General features: G+C 41.0%; 1 protein-coding gene across 2 annotated transcripts in view; it reads left to right on the top strand.

The window, feature by feature from the left end:
• Window positions 1-21,143, top strand: part of FLT3 (fms related receptor tyrosine kinase 3) — a 119,014-nt gene extending 97,871 nt beyond the window's left edge. For both annotated transcript variants that reach the window (XM_070577863.1, XM_070577862.1), the window contains exons 16-24: window positions 1,068-1,178; window positions 2,089-2,242; window positions 4,131-4,213; window positions 5,045-5,172; window positions 7,963-8,085; window positions 10,432-10,543; window positions 13,041-13,140; window positions 13,628-13,733; window positions 20,575-21,143. In XM_070577863.1, the coding sequence (XP_070433964.1) occupies window positions 1,068-1,178; window positions 2,089-2,242; window positions 4,131-4,213; window positions 5,045-5,172; window positions 7,963-8,085; window positions 10,432-10,543; window positions 13,041-13,140; window positions 13,628-13,733; window positions 20,575-20,697 (1,040 nt within the window). In that variant the 3' untranslated portion in view covers window positions 20,698-21,143. The remainder of the gene's footprint in view (window positions 1-1,067; window positions 1,179-2,088; window positions 2,243-4,130; window positions 4,214-5,044; window positions 5,173-7,962; window positions 8,086-10,431; window positions 10,544-13,040; window positions 13,141-13,627; window positions 13,734-20,574) is intronic.
• The last annotated feature ends 4,286 nt before the right edge of the window (window positions 21,144-25,429 follow it).

Below are 25,429 nucleotides of genomic sequence, written 5' to 3'. Positions count from 1 at the left end.
AAGCCACGAATCCCTATGAAACATGAAGCAGCAGAAGACATGAAGTGCTAGTGGATCGCGGGGCACACAGTGAAGGATCTCACTCCCAAGCTAAGATGTTGAAAATAAGGGTACACCTGAGAGCTCACTCAAGTCAGTGTCTTCCAGGACAAAATAAAGAGACCTGGAAATATCTAATCAATTCTTCATTGAATGTAAGGAAAAGTTTCCATGTCTGCAAGAAAGAATATTTAACAGAGGGCTGGGTGCCTGGAGCCTGGAGCCTGGAGAGGGAAGTCCAAAGCCCCTGTGCTTGCCTCTAGGGCTCCAGCACCCACCTGGGCAGGGGTGCCCTGACCAACTGGAACATCAGCCTCAATGACACGAGACATTTGAGTTCATCGATTACGACCCTCATGCTATGCTTCTAAGCAAGATTATGAATACATTTTGCCAAGCTATCTAGACTTCTCTCTGGGGAGAGAATGCATTGGCCAATGGATACATTCTAGCTACTCATCAATTATGTTTCTCATTATCAATTAATGAGTCTCTTGAGAACTTGGTTACTGGAAATTGGTCCTTTTTGACCTCCCCACCACTGGATCCGCTGACAGATTTAAGATTGTAGACATGAGGGCCACAGACTGGAGCCACCCATCCTCCCTGACATTCCTATCTTGTCTCTCTATGACTTCAGTAAATGCAAGAGTCAAAAAAAAAAAAAAAGAGTATGTTTCTCCCTTCAGCATATGTATTAACTTCTACTGTGGAGGAAAATCATGTGTTATTATTGTTTTGTTTTGTTTTATTTTGGTTTTTGAGGGTCAATTATAAGGGTTTTTATTCGGTAGGTAGGGGAACATCCAGTAGAAAGGCACGTTATTAGATTCACCTTTCATACTACAGTCTTTGAAATTCTGTCTTAAAACACAAGATATTATTATTCAAAATTCAGGTATTATTTTATGTATTTTTAAAATTTTTATGCAAATCCGCTCTGAACTGAGGAAAGTTTTAACTTATTAAATAATCTAAAATACTGATTTTACTTTAATTTTACATTTTTTCTGCTCTTCCATTGACAGAAAAAGCAGACAGTTCTGAAAGAGAGGCTCTCATGTCTGAACTCAAAATGATGACTCACCTGGGAAACCATGAGAATATTGTGAATCTGCTGGGGGCATGCACGCTGTCAGGTAAACAATTCCCACTGAAAACACCTGATGAAATATATGTTAGCCTGAAGACAAAGAGGACATTTGTTCTCATTTTCTTCGTCTTTTCTCCGCCTCAATGTGGGCCCTCAAGCCCAAGTAGAATTAGACACTGAGCGCTCTATAATCAGGTGGGTCAGTGTAGAGAATGCCTCTCTTCGCTGGGATATTCCACATAGTCCTAACCTACTGACCAACAGTAACAACTCCGCAAGCACATTTTGTGGTTTCTCACTCTACCTACTTAGATGGAGCTTCTCCCCCAGCTGTGGAGCTGGCACATGCAGTGTTGAGAATGGCTGCAAAGCTTGGTCACTGCCCCAATTGGGCTACTTCAAATAAGGCACAACCAGGGGAGGATTTCAAACTTTGCTTTCCCAGAATTCAATGGACCGTGTGCTCTGATTCTCTCACTTCTGCCTAGAAATACCTGAATGATGTGCCCAAGGGTCATTCTTTCTGTGACAACCAGACTGGGACTGGGACTAAAAGAAGAGAAAAAGAGAAAATGGATCTAAGAGGAAATTGGAGATATATTTCTCCCTCCTCAGCCAAGCAACAAATCAGCATATAATTACCAAGAGCTCACAATGCAGCTGACCTATCATTACTTGTTGCAAACGTGAGAATCCAGGTGGCCAGCGTTATTGGTGAGGCCACATGGATAACAAGAGCCAAAGTGGAAGGCAAGAAGTCACTGCATTCCAAAGGAGTTTGAGCAAAAAGCTGAAATTGAATTTAAAGTATAAGAACATATAGGCTCAGAAAAAATTGTACTCTGCCAAAGTCAGAGGAGAAGTGAGCTCTCATAGAGCGTGTTCTCTGCTACAGAGATGTCTGAAAAAATTCTTTGATATTTGTGTACCTATAATTAAAACTGTCATTATTTCAGGACCAATTTACTTGATTTTTGAGTATTGTTGCTATGGTGATCTTCTCAACTATCTAAGAAGTAAAAGAGAAAAATTTCACAGGACGTGGACGGAAATTTTCAAGGAACACAATTTCAGTTTTTACCCCACATTCCAATCACATCCAAATTCCAGGTAAGAGACTGCGTCAAGGTTTCATAATTATACATTGTAGAACACAGACAAAGAATGGCGGTAAAAACACACCTCACTGGCTAGTTTCCAAAGGCCGTAGTCTAGCGCTGGGTGGTCTGTGGGCTCTAAGACCTAGAAATGTCACTTATCTTTGCTCTAGTTTCCCTGTTGATTTGGAGCAATGAAGCCTTTCCCTTCCTACAGTACGAGTCCTACAGCTGAGCCAGTCTCTTTCCACCTGGGCCTAGATCACACCCTAGACACAGAGCCAATTTTGGGAAAGCTGCGTTATCGGATCTTTCAGGCTTCCTGGGTAACACATAGATATTGGTAGAAAGAATGAACACTTTCTCCAAAGTCCTTGACACAGTTCTAGGGAGTAGCTCAGGTCCTTGGAGAATTGCACAAAAGATCTCTAAACTTGTAAATTGGATTTTGAAAAATTAGGGTGCATTGATTGACATAATGTGATGGGGACAAGATAAAGTAGTGGTGACATTCATCTCTATGCTCTGCATTGTATAGTCTGCCATCCGTGGGGTCCTGAGTGGTTCTCGGTCCTGATGGGATTTCTTGTTTTAGCATGCATAAATGAGGGCTGTAGGAGTTTGGTGGGATGCTTGTCCTCATGTTTGGAAATTTCTTGCTAATTACTTGAACATCGTAGCTCTTATGACACCTTTCTTTGAATGAATTCACAGGCATTCTGATAGAATGACAACTCAAACACAGTGCATTCCTATTTTCCCACAGATGCAAAAGCTGTCCCTTATTCTAAAGGCAGATTTATTAGAGACTTTTATCTTTGCTGGGGGACTTTTGGAGGGTGCGTTGAATTCCAGCCTTGTTTTCCTAGTATGTAAGTTTCAGTGCAGGCCTCTGGCCTTCTAAGGTCTGAGACGGAGACCCAGCATCTTAAAGCCGGAAGGCCCGGTGGAGATCCCCATGCCCATCTTTGTGCGGCTGCCCTTAACCAATTCATACTGTCACACCAATCTTCCCTTTACACTCATTCCTCAGTTCATATTCTAAAACTGAGAAAATTCTATAATGTCATCCATATTCTAGAATAGAGTCCATCCTAGTAAATCAGATGTGTGTCATCAGCACTCCACGGTTGGTAACAACTGATGCTGGTAAACTTAGCGCCTTTGGTTCATTTCAGTCACTGGGGTATTAAACACATTGAAGCAATTACTTTTGGGATATTTGTAGTCTGAATGAATTAAGCGATTTCCCAAAGGTATGGAAATTGTAAATTGGGCTAAACTTGTGTGCTGGAATAAATGGAATCTTTTTCTGTATGTAATGCATCCAAAATTTCTCAGTGATGAGTTCTATATTATATACCATAGAGGACAGTTTCATTGTTACTATTTATTCATTTCACAGGAAAAGGAAAGGAGCTTTACAAAGGTGAACTTGAAAAAAGAAGGATAATAAAACACGTAGGTCTCTATAGAAGATCTGTATTACATGAGTTTTTATAAGGAAAGGGGGCTGAGTTTAGAAACAGAAGAATGAGGTGTGAGTCCTAGTTGCACTGTGTATTAGCTTGTGGTGTCAGCAAATCATATGTATCCCACCAAGCCTAATCTCTCTTTTATAAAGTGTCCCTTTGACACCCAGCCCATAGGGTTGCCAGGATTGAGCGGGGTCCTTTTTGTACCATGAGGCTCCGTACAGGTAAGGGCATCACTCCTAATCTGAGTTAGACCAGCGAGCTCAAATAAACAGATGTTTTTAATGTCCACAAAAAAGAACAAGTTGATAATGTGCTTTTAATTTAAAAGCCCATTTGTAATTAGAATTCATTTCTTTGACGACTTGTATTTTTTATAAAATGTCTACTCAGAAGAACATAAATAATGAAATTTTTTTTTAATAGTATGCCTGGTTCAAGAGAAGTTCAGATACACCAGGACTTGGATCATATCTCAGGGTTCAATGGGAATTCATTTCAATCCGAAGGTAATATTTTCTTCTAATTAGTAGCACTTTAAAATAGAAACAGACACAAGGATTCTGTGTTAGCTATTTTTAAAAATTGCGTGTTAAAAAAAGTGTGTTTTTCTTGCTAATTCATCTGTAGGCTGTATTAATGCAGATTTGCTTTGAAGGTAGTTAAAGCCAACAGTTTGTATGTCGTGAATTTTACGTTAATGTTCAACTGATAGCACTGACAGCTACTTTATCTGGTCAGCTTATTCTTTTTAAAGTCATAAATTAATTAGAGCCGTCCTATTACCTAATAAGTGGAAAAGATGAAGCATTCTGGAGTCAGACAGAGAAGCTGGGTTAACTTCTGCTTCCTTCACTTTCTGGCTGGGTGACTTTGGACAAGTTCTTTAACCATCTGAGACACAATTTTCTCATCTGTAAAATGGGCCTAATAATACTTTCCTCATAGCACTATTAGAAGGGTTAAATGGAAGGACATTGTGCATAATGCGGTTCATAAGATGTGGTAGATTAGTGTTAATTCTTTTCCCAATGTGACAAAACTACCCAGTGCAAAAGAAGAGCATCTGAAATCCTGACTAATTGGGAGGCCATGTATCGCCAGAGCAGCTAGAGAATTTGTTCCTCTAACCAAAGAAAATCTTCGGGTGACCCTTCCTAGGCTGCGCCGTTCTCCGCATACACAGGGTGGCCCTGGTGCTACCAGGAAAATGATGGGATAACTTCCTGTGTATGTCTTAGCGCCTCACCTAACTGTAGCTTTAATAACCTCCTTATAGACATTTAATAAGGCAATTTCTTAGAGTTTTGGCAAAAATGAGGACCAGTTCTATTTTATAGATGAAATTGAATATGAAAACCAAAAAAGGCTGGAGGAAGAAGAGGACTTGAACGTGCTTACGTTTGAAGACCTTCTTTGCTTTGCATACCAAGTTGCCAAAGGAATGGAATTTCTGGAATTTAAGTCGGTAAGCTCCTTTAGTGGAGAGACTAGTAACAAGAAAAAAAGATAATTTTGAAAAAGAGATGTGATTTTTTTTTTCTTGTTTATTTTAACTTGTGTGCCTTAGAGTCTGTCTCTCTCCCCTCACTGTTCACTGTGGGAGTCACCTCGAATGTCAGTTACCTCAGCTCTTGGCTGATGATGGTATAGAGGCCTGGGATCCCTCCTGAGATGATGGTTATCACAGACCTCCAGACAGAAGTTCCCCAGAGTCCCTCCTTGAAATCACTTGCGCAGTGTCAGCCCCTCCCTGGACAGTCAGTTCAGGTTGTTCAGGCTGTGCCCTCACGTGGGGGTTTGACCCAGCGGGTGAGTGGAGGCTCAGATCCATGTGCTCTGCTTGCCAAGTCAGCCACCCTGGGCACCTTTGCCTAATCCACACCGTCATGCTGTGGGCCAGCAGCAGCCCTGTAGGCCTACTGCCTCCGCTGCTAATCCCAGATCCGTTGGTGCTGTGATGCGGAGGCCATGGAGCCTGCCTCGAACCATGGACTCTGTCTCAATTCTGCGTTCTCCCTCTAATTGGCCTTTCTGTCCTGCGGTTCTCTGACATTTCACATGTCTCCTGCCTGTAAGCAGATTAAAGCCATTCCTCTGGCTACTTTCTCTCCTCATTTTCTTGCCTTCCATCACCTTCTCTTTATTTCCCAAACTTTTCCCTCCTCTTTTCTCTTTGAGTCTCCTGGTCTCTTCCTCCCTCTCCCCTCCACTTCCTTCCCTCTGCCTCCTCTCTCCTCCTTCCCCCTGAATTTGGAGAGACTAATTTCAATGTATTTTTTTCTTTAAAACCTCACGGTCTTGTTATGTTTTCCCACCCCTCATCTCTAAGGCACATTCTTCTCTTCGTCTTCCCCGTGTGCTATGGGATCCCCTTTTCTCAAGTTTCTTTACTATAGTTCACCTACACGTCCACAGTAGAGCTTTCATGAATGTCTTCACAGACATCGGAGGGCATCTCCCTAGATCATCTGGCCCGTTTGCTGCCTAAAGTTAAGTAAACACTCAAACCACTCGCAGTTGGAGGTCAAAGAACACTGCTTTTTCCCCCCTGGGCTTGTAAGAATATGAATTTTTTGAAGACTGTCCAGTTTCTTAGACTCCGCCCCTCGTTTTCCCTTTAGACCTTTCCCTCTGAATCGTCATGTCTCCCTGCTTCTTCTCCCTGCTTCTCTGGGCACTCCTCAGTCTCCTCCATGGGCTCTTTGACTCCATCAGTCATTAGTTGAGCACTGACTACGTGCCTAGTACTGCGGTAGGTGCTGAGACACAGAGTCAGATCTTATCATTGATGGGGAGAAAGAGACGAGCAGACGTGCAAATCCAAGATTGCGCTGTATTGTGATGAATATTGTGTTCGAGTAAGTTCTGGGAACCCAGGAGAGGGGCAGGCACGTCAGACCTGGGGGAGGAGAGGCGCTAAAGAAAAGGCTTTCTGAAGAAGTTCATGCTTGGGCTGGAGGAGATTTTTGAAGGAAAAGGAAAACCAGAACGGAACTTGGGATAGAAGAAAGAACATGCAATCAGCAGGAAGTTTGATAAGAAAGGTCATAAGTTAAACACGTTGAACGTGAGGCTCATTTGGCAACAAAGTAGAGCTTAGTCCGGTAGGTATTTGGATATTCCTATATGAAGCTCAAGAGAAACGTTTGGGTTGGAAGTAGAGATTTGGTGATGGTAGTTGCATCCCTGGGTTTGGATGACTCAGGGGAGGATGTGGAATGAGAGGGTGTGGCCCTGGGGATGAGAGCAGGCTCATGCACAGAGCCACAGGAGGAAATGGGGACCACTGGAGGAGTAGGAAGAAAACAGGGGCGAGTGGTGTGCAGAATTCACAGAAGGAAGGACTTGAAGGAAGACAGGCTGCAAACAGTACCGGATGCCATTGAGCAGTCAAATCAAATCTCCGCTGGGTTGGTGCCGTGCAGGTCACTGGGGGCTTAGCCAAAACAGCTTGGGCAGACAAGTGGGAGGTGGAAGGCAGGTTGCACGGGCCCGGAAATAAAGTGGATGAAATGTAAATGGAGCTTGCAAGTGACAGGACTCTCAGAAAACTGAGAGTGGGGTGGGCAGAAAGGAGAGCTAGAGAGATTTTAGTCTTTATGGTTTTGGCTTTTATTTTTTAAAGATTGAAGAGAGTCCTTTGGATCTTTGCTATCCTAGTACTCTGTTCCTTTTAAAATCCTTCATAGAATTGATTTTCTTGCCAGACCACTCGGATTAGTGTCATGCCATCTCTCAACTCAAGGATTCCTTCTATTTCCACTTTAGTCAACCTTCCCAAATTTACTATTTTTTTCTGAATATTTTCTTTGATATTACTCCATTTTATTGCCAAAGCTATTTTCCAGTCAGAAACAAGATTGTTTTCTCCACCTCATTATAAGAGTGCTGGAAGAAGGCCTCTGGAAATCCCTCTGGGAGCTCAGCAGAGGGCCCTGTTGTTGTCTCTTGTTATTTCAAGAGTCCACATCCCGCTGGGTTTGAGCTCCTTTCTAAGAACCCTTTGGCCTCTGGAATGTTCCAAAAGTAGCACAAGTGACTGCAACCACAGTAGCTGAAGAGCTGGGCCACCCACGTTCACTTGACTCGTTACCCATTGTGATGACCATTCTCAGCCCAGCAAAGATAGAAGAACCGTGAAGAATTATACATTTCTGTCATCTGTAACTCTTACTGAACTTGAAACTAGAAGAAAGATTGCGCTCTGTGATAATATACATAGCAGTAAATAACACTCCAATTTCAATCTTTCTAGTGTGTTCACAGAGACCTGGCAGCCAGGAATGTGCTCGTGACCCACGGGAAGGTGGTGAAGATATGTGATTTTGGACTGGCTCGAGATATTATGAGTGATTCCAACTACGTTATCAGGGGCAATGTGAGACTGCTATTTCTGACATATTTTTATACTGCTATTTTGTGTTCTGTCCTTGTGATGGTAAACATCTGCACTCACCGTCATACATTTTTGATTTATGGTAACATCAAAACACTCCCTCGCAGCAATTTGCTTTCTTATGCTTAAAAGGTTTTTCTGCAGCTTCGGGGAATATTCCATCTGTAATAAAAGTTGAGCAAAATAGCATCACATCTATCCTTGGGCTAGTCAGAATAGAGCAATTAGGGGCTTTTGAGTACAATCCACACTTTAAAAAAAACCTCGTTACTTGCTTTTATTTCAGTTCTCTTAGCTATAAAGTGACTATTGAGTTATGTTTCCAATTATGGGAATAGGTAATTGTTATAATAGCCAGCCCTGGTGGTCTAGTGGTTAAGATTCTGCACTCTCTCTGCCACAGCCCTGGTTCATTTCCCAGTCAGGGGACCACACCACCTGTCTGTCAGTTGTCAGTCATACTGTGGCAGCTGCATGTTGCTGTGATGCCGAAAGCTGTGCCACTAGGATTTCAAACACCAGCAGGGTCACCCATGGTGGACAGATTTCAGCAGAGCTTCCAGACTAAGACAGAGTAGGAAGAAGGACCTGGCCACCCACTTCCAAAAAAATTGGCCATGAAAACCCTGTGAATGGCAGTGGAGCACCGTCTGATAGGGCACCGGGAGGTGAGAGGATGTCTCAGAAGGACCAGGCAGGGTTCTGCTCTGCGGTACACAGGATCGCTAGGGGTCAGAATCGATTCAATGGTACTAACAACAACAATAGTTAAAACAAAGCATTTTAAAAAATACAACATAAAGAATTAGATATTACATATACATTTTGAAAGGTACAAAATTTAAATTAAATGTTATTTAATGAATATTTGTCATCCTATTAGTTACACAAGGAAACCTGAGACATGACTGAATCTACTTGTTAAAAAAAATGAAGGACAGATGTGTTATTTACAAGGGAACTATTAGAAATACTAGGTGATAAAATTGTGTAGATGAAAGAGTATGGTTTTAAGAATCACAACACCTGGATTTAAACCCTTATTCTTCTTTTCAGTTGTTCATCTTTGGGATTTCTCTCTGCTTTATTGTCCCTACTTGTGAAATAATAATAACGACAAATGCTAGGGAATGCTTCCTGTGTGCTAAGCACTATGCTAAGTGCTTTACATATGTTAATTCATTTAGTCCTCAATCTACCCATTTGTGGGTAGGAAGTCGAGGCACAGAAAGTAACTTGCCCATTGTCACACAGCACGTGGATTGGAACACGAACGGTCTGAGCCCCCAGTCTGTGCATAACCACTATGATATAGCATTTCCCATGAGAATTATACACTTAGCTCATAGTGTTGTTATGGGAATAAACCATTAAACCAGCATGAAAGCACATGTGCAACAAATGTTAAAAATCAAATTAAACTGTATTCCCTCTAGAATCAAAGAATCATCTTAGCTGATTTTAGATCCATGCCTCAGTCATTGTAGCTGAAGTCATAAATATGATGAATGCTCATATATGGCTATGCACTTTCTATCCTACCAGCTGGTGGTCTCTTATGTGGGAAGGCAAATCCTATTTGGAACCACAAGTAATTCTTTTAATTAATCAAATTAACCAGACCGGCTTGCTTGATTCAATCAGCTCATCAGTTTGTTTAGGATAAGGTTTGTATAGGATAAAATAAGGTTTCTTTCTTGAGCTTTGATTTTTACTTGGCAGATTAAACGTGCCCTGTGAAGGGTTCCTCAACCCAAGAAAAAGAAACTACTACAAAGTGCTGTGCCCCAGCAACCTGTCCATCCCTGCATCTTGATTCTAATCTGAGGCTGCGCTAATTCAAAATCCCCCTGTCATGCTACTGGAAATTATTAAAACCACAGAAGCCAGCCTGGTATCGTTTCTGGAAGTGACAACATACGCTCCCCTCACCACATTCTTGTGGACGGCATTTCCACCAATGTTCTCCCAAGAAATGCTTTAACAAAATATTTCGCTAATTCACTAGTATCCACTTACTTCTGGGAACTGACTAGCTACTCCTTAAAGGAAACTGACTATCTACGGTTAAACTTATTAATTCCAACCACGAGCCTTTGTTCAAGCTGAGTCTTAAAGAAATAGGAGCGGTTGTTTGTTAAGGCTACTTTGTTAGAATGTTAATTTGAAAGTGAAAAAATTCCATTTGAGGAATATGATTTTCTCAATTAAGCATTAAAAATGACCTTAGGAAGATAATAAATGTCATCATCTAGTGAACGGGAGAAAAGATGTAATGTTTGTAATATGGAAAATTCACCATTCGATCTCCTCTTGGGTTTTACACAGGCCCGTTTGCCTGTGAAGTGGATGGCTCCTGAAAGCTTATTTGAAGGGATCTACACAATTAAGAGTGATGTCTGGTCATACGGAATATTACTCTGGGAAATATTCTCGCTTGGTAAGTTTCCTAGTTTGCTGTCCTCGTGGCACATGTTCTGCTCCCTCTGCACCCCTCCCCCACTCTGCTACCCCCTGAGTCAGAGTGGGTGAAATGCCACCTCGAATGCTCCAGAGCTCCGTCATCTTCCTTCTGTTGAGCCACGTGCCATTTTATTTAATTATTTTTTTACTTGAGATGTAAATGACATATAAAATTACATTAGCTTCAGGTGTACACCGTAATGATTTGATATTTGTGTATACTGCGAAATGATCACCACAAGAAGTCTAGTTAACATCCATCATCATACATAGTTACAAAATTTTTTTCCTGGGATCAGAAGTTTTAAGATTTACTCTCTTAGCCACTTTCAAATATGCAGTACAGTATTATTAACTATAGTCACCACGCTGTACATTACATCCCCAGGACTTATTTATATTATAACTGGAAGTTTGTACCTTTTGACCACTTTCACCCATTTCACCCACTCCCCACCCCCTGCCTCTGCCAACCACCAGTCTGTTCTCTGCATCTCTGAGCTTGAGTTTTTTGGGTTTTTTTTTTAGTTTCCATGTATAAGTGAGATCACATGGTATTTGTCTTTCTCTGTCTGCCTTATTTCACTTAGCATAATACCCTCAAGGTCCATCCATGTTGTCACAAATGGCAAGATTTCATTCTTTTTTATGGCTGAATAATATCCTATTATATATGTACATATGCTACATTTTCTTTATCCGTTTATCCATCAATGGACACTTAGGTTGTTTCTATGATATTTACAGCTACTATAAATAATGCTGCAATGAACAAGGGGGTACATATATCTTTTTGAGTTAGTTTTCAGTATTTTTGGATAAATACCCAGAAGTGGAATTGCTGGATAATGTCCTAGTTCTATTTTTAATTCTTTGAGGAAACTCTTACTGTTTTCCATAGTGATTGCACCAATTTACAATCCCACCAACAGGGCACAAGGGTTCCCTTTTCGCCACATCCTTGCCAACACTTGTTATTTCTTGTCTTTTTGATAATAGCCATTCTAACAGGTGTGAGGTGATATCTCATTGTGGTTTTGATCTGCATTTCTCTGATGATTAGTGATGTTGAGCATTTTTTCATATACCTATTGGTCATCTGTATATCTCCTTTAGAAGAGTATCTATTCAGATCTTCCGCCCATGTTTTAATCTGTTTGTTTTTTTGTTGTTGAGTTGTATGAGTTCTTTATATACTTTGGATATTAACCCCTTATCAGATATTTACCAAAATTTTTTTCATTAATGCTTATAGTTTTCAGTGTACAGATCTTTCATATCCTTGTTTAAATTTATTTCTAGGCATTTGATTCTTTTTGATGTGTTTGTAAATAGGATTTTTTTTAATTTCTATTTCTGATAGTTTGTTCTTAGTGTATAGAAATGCAATAGATTTTTGGTGTATTGATTTTGTATCCTATAACTTTACTGAATTCATTTATTAGTTCTAATAGTTTTTTGGTGAAGTCTTAGGATTTTCTATATATAGTATGTCATCTGCAAATGGTGACATATTACTTCTTCCTTTCCAATTTGGATGCTTTTTAATTTCTTTTTCTTGCCCAATTGCTCTGGCTAGGACTTCCAATACTATGTTGAAAAAAGTGGTGATAGTGGCTATATTTGTCTTGTTCCTGACCTTAGAGGAAAAGCTTTCAGCTTTTCACCACTGAGTATGATGTTAGCTGTGGGCTTGTCATACACGGCCTTTATTATGTTGAGGTACATTCCCTCTATATCCACTTTGTTGAAAATTTTTACCATAAATGGATGTTGAATTTTGTGAAATACTTTTTCTGAATCTATTGAGAAGATCAATAATTTTTATCCTTCATTTTGTTAATGTGGTGTATCACATTGATTGATTTGTGGGTGTTGAACCATCCTTGCATCCCTGGAATAAATTTCATTTGATCATGGTCTATAATCCTTTTTTCGGGGGGATGAGGAAGATTGGCCCTGAGGTAACATCTGTGCCAATCTTCCTCTATTTTGTATGTGGAATGACACCACAGCATGGCTTGATGAGCCGTGTGTAGGTCCATGCCTGGAATCAGAACCCTGGGCTACCAAAGCAGAGCACACGAACTTAACCACTATGCCACCAGGCCAGCCCTGTGATCCTTTTAATGTATTGTTGAATTTGGATTCTTAATATTTTGTTGAGAGTTTTTGCATCTATGTTCATCAAGGATATTGGCCTGTAATATTTTTTTCTTGTGGTGTCCTTGTCTGGCTTTGGTATCAGGGTAATGCTGGGAACTTTATGTTTTATTTGCTGTTGTCTATAGATCTGTCTTCCCCACCAGCCTATAACCAGCTTGAGAGCAGGAACTGTGACTTTTCCCACTTGCCGCCCTAGCACCGAGCAGTGTCTGGGCCATGGGAGCTCTCAATACATGTTTGTTAGTTGAATGAATAAATAAACGAAGAAAGAATGAATGAATGGTCATACTTCTTAATGTTTTTCTCAGGTGTCAATCCTTACCCTGGTATTCCTGTTGACGCTAACTTCTATAAACTCATTCAGAGTGGATTTAAAATGGATCAGCCATTTTATGCTACAGAAGAAATGTAAGTTCAAATCAGACTGTAAATCAGCTAGAATCAGAAATTTACAGTCCATCTAGTTCCAAATGCGTGACAAAAAGAAAATAAAATTTCCGTAATGCAAAGTTCATATGATTCCTCTTAGAAAAAGAAAAGAAAATGAAATTCTTCCTTTTGGAGGTGGGGGGGATTTCTGAACAAAACTGAACCTTTCCTGCTCTGAGAGACTCTTGCTTCTGGGTTTCAATTCCTTTGCTCGAAGGATCCGAGAAGGTGACAAGACTCCATCTCCTGATTTCTGGGCCACATCATGTTTCTTTAAATGCATTTCTGTCCAGCATCTAATTTGTCCTTTCTGATATGAGTTCAAAATCTAGTTGAGTACTTGCCACAAAACAAACATGCCGTAAATATCTCCACTGCAATACATGGTGCTTCATTATGTGGAAAACGATGCATTTTGCTTCATTCAGATTTCCTCATCTTGCTCCTCGTTCTGTTGCTTTTACAGATACTTTATAATGCAATCCTGCTGGGCTTTTGACTCAAGGAAACGACCATCCTTCCCTAATCTGACTTCGTTTTTAGGCTGTCAGCTGGCAGATGCAGAAGAAGCGGTATGTAGCAGCACAGCGCTTTATAAAGCATTATCATAAAGGAAAGCGGTAAACAAGAACACTGGTTGCTGATTTCTTAAAAACCAAAGATCCCAAGTTGTCTTTCTCTCCACAATTTATTTTGGTTGCCCTTTAAAAGTTGTATGGGTTAGATATATTTGTTGATAAGTGTTTTTAGGAAAAAAAGAAGAAAAAAATTTTCCTGAAGATTTCAGCCAATTGATTAAGAAATTATCTGCTTTGAAGTGTCCAGTGCAGACAGACAACTGAATAAAACTTAATCCCCGACCTCCAGAAGCCACTGACCTTTCCTAATTCAACATGAGGCTTTAGTGTGGAATAATCATACAACTCAGTCATGTGATACTGTAGACAGAAAGAGCGTTGACTTGGAGCCATGAGGGTCTAACATCAGCTCAGCTGCTCTCCCTCCTAATAGCTATGTCAATGATGGCAAGTCACTTTACTTCTCTGGGCCTCAGTTTTCTCATCTGTGAAATGGGTTGCTAAACTAGATGATTCGGGAACTTGGAATTACTTTGCTGACTCTTCCCTCATCAACACCACCTGGTGTTGTGAAAGGAGCCATCCCTAGACAAAGTGAACAAAAGATGGGACCTTGAACTCCCAGTACCTAGATTTAAATCTTGTCTCCATAATTTACTTCTTATATGACTTGAATAAATCACTTAATCTTTTTTTTTTTTTTTTTGCTGGGAAAGATTCACTCTAAGCTAACATGTGTTGCCAATCTTCCTCTCTCTCTCTTTTTCCTTTTCCTCCCCAAAGCCCTGGTACATGGTGGTATATTCTACTTTTAAGTCCTTCTAGTTCTCCTGTGTGAGCCACCACCACAGCATGGCTACTGACAGACGAGTGATGTGGTTCTGCACCCAGGAACTGAACCTGGGCTGCCGAACTGGAGCATGCCAAACTGTAACTGCCAGGCCATCAGGGCTGGCTCCACTTGACGTTTTTTGAGATCTCAACTTCCTTATCTGAAATATTGGATTAACAAATCTCACTTCATGGAGTTATAGGGAATAAATAAGATGACATCTGTGTAAAGACCTAGCCCCTACTGGGCACTTTGTGGTTACTCAATAATTGTTAGTTAAATATGAATCTGATTCTTTAAATGGATTGTCTGCCCTCTTTTCTAAATTACTGAGTCCATTTTCAATTCTGCATTCTTTCCAGAGAGCTGCATAGATGGTGTGTGTCCTCTTCTCCTGTTATTATTTTTTTAAATCACATATGGAAATTAAGTTATTTCAGGGAATTGGGTCAAAAATGTTGAGGGAGACGAAAAGCCCCCAAGGGACTTCTAGGCTATTGGGCAGATGACCTTTAAACAGTTAATGACACTATAAGATAAACTGAAAGAAGAGTTATATGAAGAAACAAGAAATGAGCTGTTGGAATAAAGAAAAAGTATTGAGTAATTTTTGCTTGTTGGGCAGTTGGATATGGATTCCCAGAGGTGTTATTTGAGCTGGGCTGTGAAGAATGAGTGGTATTTTGGCTGTTGGGTAGGGAGGGGGTTAGTAAGGTGTTCCAGGCTGAATGAGTAAGACAAATAAAGGTTCAAAGTTGAGAATGTTGAATGGAAAATAAATGGTGTGGCTAAACTATACAGTGAGTGGGGGAATGTGGAAGAAAACAAGACTGAGTATAGTGTAACCGGGGGGAGCGTCCGCTGCTGCTAGAGAGCCCTTGGCTTTGTTCAGGACCACCTGGGGTTGGTGTGCGGTTCTCCTTTCATAGCTCTACACCCCCAGGACGTCCAGATACCCTTCATTTTGTTCAGGGGGCCTTAGGGGTATCAGGAATTGTTGAATGGCAAGTTCTCCATGGCTGATGATTCAGGTCAGGGTATGCATGCCCAAGGATGCTTCTCCAACATTGTTTCCCCCATCTCGTCCACTCTGCTCCTTGACCCTTTGTGACAGAAGGCTCTTTTCCCTATCAGTATCAGCTACAGGTAGCAAGCTGTAGCTTCTTTAGTTAAGTTAGAAAATGGCGCCCCCCTCTGGGCAGGATGAATACACCAAGAGGAACTCTGTACCCCTGGCTGGTGTAGTACGCTCCAGTCTAGAAGCCTGGGGAGTAGAGCATAGGTTGACTTTCAGTCCCCACCTGCCTGCTTGGCTGGGCATCTTTGAGCAAGACATAATCTACACAATCATCTCAGGTAGCCCTGACCGCTGTGAGCAGAGCTTGCTCCTCCTCTGGTGCCACTCCATCTTTTCCCTTCACGTTCCCTGAGCACCGTCATATCTGGTCTCTTGGATGGGAAAACGGGACTTGCTAGCATGCCCAGGGGAATCTTTCCTAGTACTCGTGAGAATGGTTTTTGTAGATTCTCTGTTTCTGCTTCATCATGGACTAGGGAAGGAAAATGGCCCTCGGAGAACAAGAAAGAAGCGAAGGGAAACACATAGAGAAACGTAGGCTAATAGCTTTAGATATGACCCAGCCCCAGCAGTATGGAGTTAACTCAGGGAGACCACTGAACGACAGTCTAAGGCATTATTTAGATGATGGCAAATCAGTGAAGATTTTCACAATGGGCAAACATGCTTCAATATTTGCCGTAAAGGCCCAGAGTGACTATTCTCTCCTCTGCAGAGACTCCCCTAACTCCCCTAGTCACGTTTCAGTCTCCTTCTTCTGAATCCCATAGCACTTTCTCTATGTGAGAAATCCCATACCTCTCTCTATGTGAGACTCAGATCATGTTGTATGATAATTTTGCTTTATGGGTCTGTCTTTCTCGTCACTAGACTGATTTGTGAGGGCAAGGATGATGCACTGCTCATCTTATATCACCTGGAGTAGTCTCAGAGGCAGGAGACGATAACTGGTTATTAAATAAATGAATGGATGTCAGCATGAAAGTAGGTTAGAGACCACATCTGTCTTGTTCACTCTTACATACCCAACTGCTAGCATAATGCTTGGCATATGGAAGAAGCTAAGCAAATATTTCTGGAAGGAAGGAAGAAAGGAAGGAAAGGAGACATAAAAGTAAGTTTGGGAAAGAAGAGGAAAAAGGTTAAAAGTAAGGACATCAGGGGGCCGGCCCAGTGGTGTAATGGTTAAGTTCACATGCTCTGCTTTGGTGGCCCAGGGTTCACAGTTTCAGATCCTGGGCATGGACCTACACACCGCTCATCGAGCCATGCTGTGGCAGTGACCCACATACAAAATAGAGGAAGATTGGCAACAGATGTTAGCTCAGGGAAAATCTTCCTTACCAAAATAAAAAGAAAAAAATAAGTAAGGACATCAGTTAAGAGGCGACTACAGCAGTAGAGAGGAGCAACGATGAAGAGGTGAACTAAGGTGGTGGCAGTGGGGATGATGGAAGGAAGGGACACCCACACCTCCTGTTTCAAGGAAGGGGCCTGAACTCACATCATCTCTCCTTTCATATCAGCTCCCAAAATTATAGGAAATATATATATATTTTTTAAAAAAAAGAAGTGAGGCCATAATTGTCTTTGAAAGCAAGAAGGAGATCTTTGTGGACCAGAAACTGTGGAAAATCCCTGAGACAATGAAAGCAGTTAAGACTGGAGTGAAGAGGGAAAATTCACAACAGAGGATGCTTTGAAAAAAACAAAGAAAAGTGCTTTCATAAAAGGGAGGAAGACGTCTAGTGGGATTCTGCAGAAGTTCTGCAGTGGGAGCAGCCACCCTGTTAAATAAACATAAGAATAATATGGGTGTTAAAAACGTAAGTATAACCACCGGTAAAATAAAGAGAGATATATAACCTCAAGTTCAGTATAGAAGAAAAAAAGGACCTGAGAAAACATGATCAACCCAACAAAATGGGGAAGAGAGAAACAAAGAGAATTCCTGGAAATAGAAAGCACAAAATGGCAGGAATTAGTAAACCCACTTGAGAAAGAGAATTTCAAAATAAATAAAATTGTCAGACAGGTCACATCCACTAACCGTAATGTAGTGAAATGAGAAATCACCAACAGCAACTGAAAAAGCCCCCAAAGTCATATGTCTGAAATTAAAAATCACGCTTCTTACAGAAGTCGTAGTTAAGACAAAGGACGAAGGGGAAAGGAAGAGCAGGGAAAAGAAATTAACGTGGACACTGCATATTAAAACCTGTGGGAGTTGGCCAAATATATAACTCTACATTCATTTGTTAGGAAACAAAAAAGAAAAAAAAATAGATGACTAAACTTGCAACTCAAGATGCAAAGAAAAAAAGCAGTGAAGAAAAGGGAGGAGGGAGAGAAGGAAGAGAATGAACAAAGCAGAAGGAAGAAGTAATAGGGATAAAGGCAGAATTAATTAAACTGAGGATAGCAGCAAAAATAAAATAGTAATGATGATCAGGGAAACCCAAAGTTGTTTTTTGAACTAATAATGGTAACAATGTAATAGCGAACATTTTTTGAGTGTTTATCATGCACTCTCCCAATATATTACCCATAATAACGCCTTTAATCCTCACATCAGTCTCATGAAGTAGGTTCTATTATTATCTCTTTTGCAGATTAGTAAATTGACCTACAGAGAGGTTAAGTAATTTGCCCAAGGTAACACAGTGTCAGACTTAGGATTTGAATACGGCAGTTTGGCTTTGGTCTACACTGTATATTAATATTGCGTATTAACAAGGCACTAAACAAATATACCACTACAGCATACTGACTTTGAAGAGAACAATGAAGCAAAAAGAGAAAGCACAAATAGGTAACATTCAGAATTAAAGGAGAACATAACTAAGGATAGAAAAAACATTTTAAAAAGTATAAGAAAATCTTATGTACCTCTTTATGTTGATACATTTGAAAACCTAGAGTTCCAAATTTTTATAAGGAAAATCTACTCATCTATTACTTGTGCAATTAAAAAAGTCATTTAAAAATCACCTAAAGAGGGGCTGGCCCCGTGGCCGAGCAGTTAAGTTTGCGCGCTCCGCTGCAGGCGGCCCAGTGTTTCGTTGGTTCGAATCCTGGGCGCGGACATGACACTGCTCATCAAACCACGCTGAGGCAGCGTCCCACATGCCACAACTAGAAGGACCCACAACAAAGAATATACAACTATGTACGGGGGGGTTTGGGGAGAAAAAGGAAAAAATAAAATCTTTAAAAAAAAATCACCTAAAGAAATGGAAAGGACAACATTAAAAAGTGACATATCAGAACTAGACCCATAACCAATTGGCTGTGGGAGCAGACAGCTCGAGATGATTCCGAAACTTCTGCCTGTGGGACTGGATGAATGGCGGTGTGAAATTGCAAATACAATTTACAGCTACAAAAATACGGAGGAAGAGAAGGTTTGGGGTCAAAGATAATGAATTCAGGCATGGAGATGCTGGATTTGAGGTGTTATTGGTATTTACGTCACAGGCTTTATTAGATGGTTAGAAATTCAGCGTGAGAGATAGGCATTTGGAATCAACAAGTCCAACAGGTCATAACCAACTGCTCTGTCCACTTCACAAAAAAGATGTATTGTTACTACCCATCCTCAAGTTACTGTCATTGTACAGACCAGGTTCAAAAGGAAATATATATTTTTTTGTTTTCTAGAAAGAAAAATTAAGAGTGGAAGACAGTCCCGTCAGTTAGCACTATAACTGACTGTCAAAAATACACTAACAAAAAGCAATAAACGGTAGCGAGGGGTGGGGGAAGGGAGGGAGTCTGTCAAACAGAATACATGATCCCTATGTTACAAAGAGTCCTTATAAATAACAGGCAAAACATGTATGGTCCAATATAAAAGGGCAAAGGAGGTAAGCAGGCTATTCACAATGAAATGCAAATGGCCACTGAATATAGAAAGAGATGCTCACCTTTGCTTATCACGAAACATGCAGGTAAGGAGGTAATAGAACTTGTTTCTTGACAAAGGGCTAGAGATGTGAATGATTGTTAATACCCACTGTTGGTGAGGCTCTGGAGAAAATAGTGTTCCCAGCACAGTTGATAGGAGTAGAAATAAGTAAACCTTTCTGCAGGGCAGCCTGGTCACATGGACCACCATTCAGATGTGCATCCTCTTTGAACCAGCAATTCCACTGCCTTTATTTTGTCCCAAAGACAAGCAAAGCCACTTGTGCACTTTTCAGTTTATATTATATAAGCAATCCATCGAAAGCTTCATCATGGGACATCACTACTGTGGAACCCTAGGCTGCCGTTAAAAAGATGATATGTGCTCATGTTTAGTGAATAGTGAAAATATGTAACATATGAACAACATAAAAACGATATATTAGTAATTTAAAATAAGGTCCTAAAACAGAATCTACGATCTGAGCCTACAGACACAAAATCTTGTGTACCTGTGTCCATAGCAAGCTATCCATAATAGCGGGTGCCTCTGATGATTTTAGCTTTTTTCCATGTATCTTTCTATACTCCTTAATCATCTATATGAATGTGTGTTAACTTTATAAACAGAAAAAAAGTAAAGTTGTTTTCATCTGGGAAAATTATTTAGAAGTCACTAAACTCCCAAGTGAAAACTCAGGAATCAGTCTCCTGTATTAATTGCGTAATGAACGGATCTCTTTTTGTGTCCTTACTCTTTTATGGTTTTTCTGCATGGCTTTAAGATTTCTAGATTGAGATTTTATGTCTAAAGGTAGAAACAATAATGAAATGAAATACTTGACTATGACCTGATTTCTCCATTAGTAAAAGGACCAAAATTGCTTTGTCAATTAACACGTAGAATATCTTCGGAGACCTGTGGGTAGCTAAAAGTCAGTAATAATTTGCCATATAGGCACACGACATGTAAGTCTTTATCAGATGGTAATCAATGTTCTGTCTCTTTCCGTATTCAGATGTATCAGAACATGGATGGTCACGTTTCGGAACGTCCTTCTGTCTATCAAAACAGGCGACCTTACAGCAGAGAGGTGGATTCAGGGCTACCCTCTCCACAGGCTCACGTTGAAGATTCGTAGAGAAACCATTTAGTCTTAAGGACCCAACCCCCCTGCCCACCTTAAACAGGCTGTAGATCACCAAAACGAGGTTAATTTCATCACTAAAAGGAAATACATTCTCAACTACTGCTTTGCTGGACTTTTCTCTAGAAGCTCTCTGTATTTACTCTTGTTTTCAAAGGAACTTTTGTAAAATCGAATCATCCTTTGCACAAGGCAGGGGGGAGCGGATAACTAACTCTGCTGGAGCATCTACCTACATCCAAAGGCCGTCTCGGGCTGGCTTGAGTGAAAATCGTGTACCTGAAGTATAGTATATCCTTGTAAATACGTAAAACAAGCATTTTGCTAAGGAGAAGCTAATATGATTTTTTAAATCTATGTTTTAAAATAATATGTAACTTTTTCAGCTATTTAGTGATATATTTTATGAATGGAAATAAAATTTCTACTATAGAAATGTCCGTTATTGAATTGTTTACGTGACATATTTAGGGCAAGACTTAACCGGAGTTCGTGAACCAGATGGAATTGTGTGCAGTGTTTTGTTTGTGCCTGTGGTTTTTTTTCCTACTGAGAAGGCCCACTCTTCCATCAGATTCTTAAAAGGACCCGTGACTCCTGCCCTCGAGATGAAGTGAAGAGCAGCCGACGTTGGGCGTCTGCTCTCTTCTTGGCAGCAACTGCTGGGATTCCGTCCCCTTCCTCCTTGAAGCTTAGCACCCTCCATCCCACAGGCTTGTAAACCTGGACTCGTCCTCGTCCCCTTACATGTAGTTCTTGGTGAAGAACTCGAAGCTCTCCCTTTTCTTTCTTTTTCTCATCCTCCCTTCTGGTGTAGTGGTTACAGATAAGAGCTCCTAAGCCAATCTGCCTAGGCTGGACTTCTCTTTCCACCACCTCTTAGCTGTGTGACCTTGGGCAAGTAACTCAACCTCTCTAGGCCTCAGTTTTCTCTTCTGGAAAATGGGATAATAATGACACCTATCTTATAGGGTTGTTGTAAGAATTAGATGAATGACGTATATAATATATGTATATCATAAATATATACATATGTTACATAAATCTATAAATGACTTAGATCAATGCCTGGCCCGTGAGTATAACCTAATATTGTCATTTGCACTTTCCTTTCTGGTTTTAATCCCTTGCTTTAGACCACGTCACCATAAATCAGATTACACCAATCCCTTCTTCATCTAACCCGTCTCCCACTCTCTCTGCCATCCAAAATTTTCTTTAAGCCACTGACAGATTCATCTTCCTAAAGTATTGATTTGCAGATATCACTCCTTGGCTGGAAAGCTTTCAGTGGCTCCCCAAGTCCAGCGGCAAAGGCCAAATTCTCCTCCCAGCTTTCAGGGCCCACCACAGAGGGCTCCACTGCATTTCTGCGCGTTAACGCTGCCTCTCTAGCCAAAACCACCTACTTGTGTTTGGTGGTTATGTCTCGGGCATTCCCATATCCAGTTTTTCTTTCCCTCACCCTCCTCTGCCTGGAATGCCAACTGCCTTCTCTTCTCCCTATTTAAGTCCTTGCTTCGTGACCAGACTTGAGCTCCATCTTCCCCTTCAGGTCTTTCTCAGCTCCACCAGCCAACAGTGATGGCTTCCTCCACTGAAATCTTGTACAGCCTTCTTATCTATACCATCCGACTGGCTCTTAACATAGAGTCTTAACATAGAGTCTACCCTATGTTGTCATTTATCTTCTTAAGTAAACATCCTTTTTACTCACATTTTAATCAGTCTGAAAGTAGATATGATTCATGCCCAGTTGTATGCCTAACTTCTTTGTGCATACAGTCGGGACACCATAAGTATATATATTCAATTATTTTTTTACCTACTCAACTTAGAGCATAAAATATGCTTGCTGTTAAAAATCCAAATAATTCTGTATTTTCACTTGTAGTAATAAGTGAAATTTGCCCTCTATGCACTCAAATCCCAAAACGCTTCTTCAGGGGAACTACTGTTAAAGTTTCAGGTATTTTTTTCCCATCTTGTTTAAATACATTTCTATTGTTCAGGCGTATTTACACACACAAACACACCCAGAGTTCTTTGTACGTCAGTGGGATTACACTAGCCATATTGTCAAATATGCCTTTAGTTCTTCCCAATGTGTCAATATTTTCCCAACTTTTTGCGAGGCACTTGTCATGCATTTTGCTGAGAACTACATATGCCTTATCTCATTTACCCTTCACAACTGCCTCATGGAGGAAGTTCTAAAATTATTCCAATTTTTTTCCTGAGGAAACTGAAACTTAGGTTAATAACTTGTGGTCTTCCAGCCCCTGTTAGCACTTGCCTTGTGATTACTCTTGGAATCTACCATTGTTTTATTTATTGCATTTATTTATGTATTTATTTTTAATTGTGGTAAAAAAAAAAAAACATGTAACATAAAACTTCCTGTCTCAACCATTTTAAGAATACAGTTCAGTAGTGTTAAGCATATTCACTTGGCTGTTAAACAGACCTCCAGAACTTTTTCATCTTGCAAATCTGAAACTCTATCCCCACCAGACGACTCGCCCTTCCCGCTCGCCCGAGCCCCTGGTAACCATCCTTCTCCTTCCTGTTGCTGTGAATTTGACTGCCTCGTATAAATGGAATCCTACGGCATTGGTGCATTTTGCTTTCATGTAGCATAACGTCCTGGAGGTTCATCCGCGTCGTAGCATGTGACGGGACTTCCTTTCTTTTTCAGGCCGAATCACAGTCCCTGGTGTGTAGGTAACACATTTCGCTCATGCATTCATCCGTGAAAGGCCCTGTTGTAGTGACGGTGCGCCTCCTTGGCCACCCAGTGTCAATTCCCATCTCATTCAGTAACGGCACCGTGATCTGAGGTATTACTTCCCCCTATTGTGGGCAGAGTGGTGGGACTTTAGTCAGGGAGCTCTGCCCTCTAGCCGAGGAGGGTTCTTGACTCAAGCTAGGCAATAAACTTCCTCTCTTGTTCTGGAACTTTGTACCTTGACTGGATTCAGGCAAGGATGAAAGCAGGAGTTGGATCTTATTATTCGTGCGATACCAGTCTCTGACAAGAGTGACAAGCCGTTCCCACTTCCTACAGCCCTGCAGCTGCTTTGCTCCCTCTTCTTGCCCAAGCCTTTGGTCTCCAGCCTTCCTGTCAGGCCTGTGAGCCATCCAGCATCCTTCCAGTAAATCGTCTTCTGATGCGGTGAGCCCAAGGCTGCCTCTGTTGCCTACAACCAGAGAACCTTGGCGCACACATATGCACTGACTCGCAGTCTCCCCGGCTCAACTGAGAATTTCATCTGCTTTACTTTTTCTAGAAAGGTCTCTCTATTTTGGTCAGCCAGTTGTCTTCTTTCTAGCGTCGAGTGCTAACCTGACTTCATTTGTCTATTCTTCCGTCGTCTTGATGGGATTCGAGGAGGCCGTAGAGTCACAGGCATTTGGTAAGCCCTCTCAAAATGCTCGTCAAAATATGTTTGTTGGTGATATAGGGAGAAAAATAAAAGTGAGTTAACATTTGTAGGAGTGTTCTCCATTTCCTTCTGCCAAAGAGATTTTGGTCAAGACATGCTTACGTTGTAAACATGACTTCACTGTGGATGGAGCCAAACAAATGTGTCTATACGCGGGATCCCCTACACAGCACACTCCGTGTTGTTGCAGCATTTAAGGCACCACGAATGTGATTTCTCTGAGAATGAATATTCTATTGTTCATGAGCCTTGTAAAAATTGTATCATACCCTATGCAGACTTCCAGATCCTACTTTCTTAAAAAAATCAACTGTATGCCTCCAAGATTTGCTCATGGTCTTACACGGAGCTGAAGCGCTTTCATTTCACTGGGGACTGTGTGAAGATACAGATAGCAGGATTACTTATTTTCACACTGATGACATTGGAAGGTTTTTGGGTTGGGTGGAATAATGGGTTCACAGGTGTTCATTATATCATTGTATTTACTAACATAGCTTCTGTATGTACCAAATACGATATTTAAAAAAAGCCAACCTACTCTGAGGAAGGATGGGGTTTATAAACCACTTAGGGGAAAATGAGATTTGACTCTATTAAATCCAGCTCTTACAGATTCCAATTTACCGTGAGTCAAGCTGTGTCCCTGACATAACTATACGTTTTGAACACCTGTAAGAACACGACTTACAAGCGCTGGTTTTTACGGAGCGTCGCTCCTGCTGCGTGGACAGCCCCTTGCGCCAGGCCTTTGCCGCGATCTTGCCAGTAGGTGGCGCCCTAGGACCACTGTGTTTCGTTACTGTAGCCTGACTTCTGTAGTACTACACCCTTCTCCAGAAAGGCTATTTAAAACAAAAATAATAAGATACAGCTTTGCTTTTATTTTTTTTAATTTACTTATTTATTTTTTTATGAGGAAGATTGTCCCTGAACTACCATCTGTTGCCAATCTTCCTCTTTTTTAAAATTTTTTTACCTAAGGAAGATTGTCCCTGAGCCAACATCTGTTGCCAATTTTCCTCTTTTTACTTGAGGAAGACTGTCCCTGAGCTAGCATTTGTGCCAATCTTCCTCCATTTTGTTTGTGGGATGCTGCCACAGTATGGCTTGACGAGCGGTGTGTAGGTCCACCACTGGGATCCGAACCTGCAAGCCCCAGGCCCCCAAAGTGGAGCGTAGAATTTAACCGCTATGCCACTGAGCTGGCCCCTGGAAAGGCAGACTTTAAGAAGCAAGAGTAAAGAAAAGATCGATCAGTTGATTAGAAGGAAAAACAA

This window comes from Equus przewalskii, chromosome 16, assembly GCF_037783145.1.
Source record: "Equus przewalskii isolate Varuska chromosome 16, EquPr2, whole genome shotgun sequence".
NCBI classification, from domain to species: Eukaryota; Metazoa; Chordata; class Mammalia; order Perissodactyla; family Equidae; genus Equus; species Equus przewalskii.
Note: the sequence above shows the minus strand (reverse complement) of the source record. Positions and strands in the feature narration are given on the sequence as shown.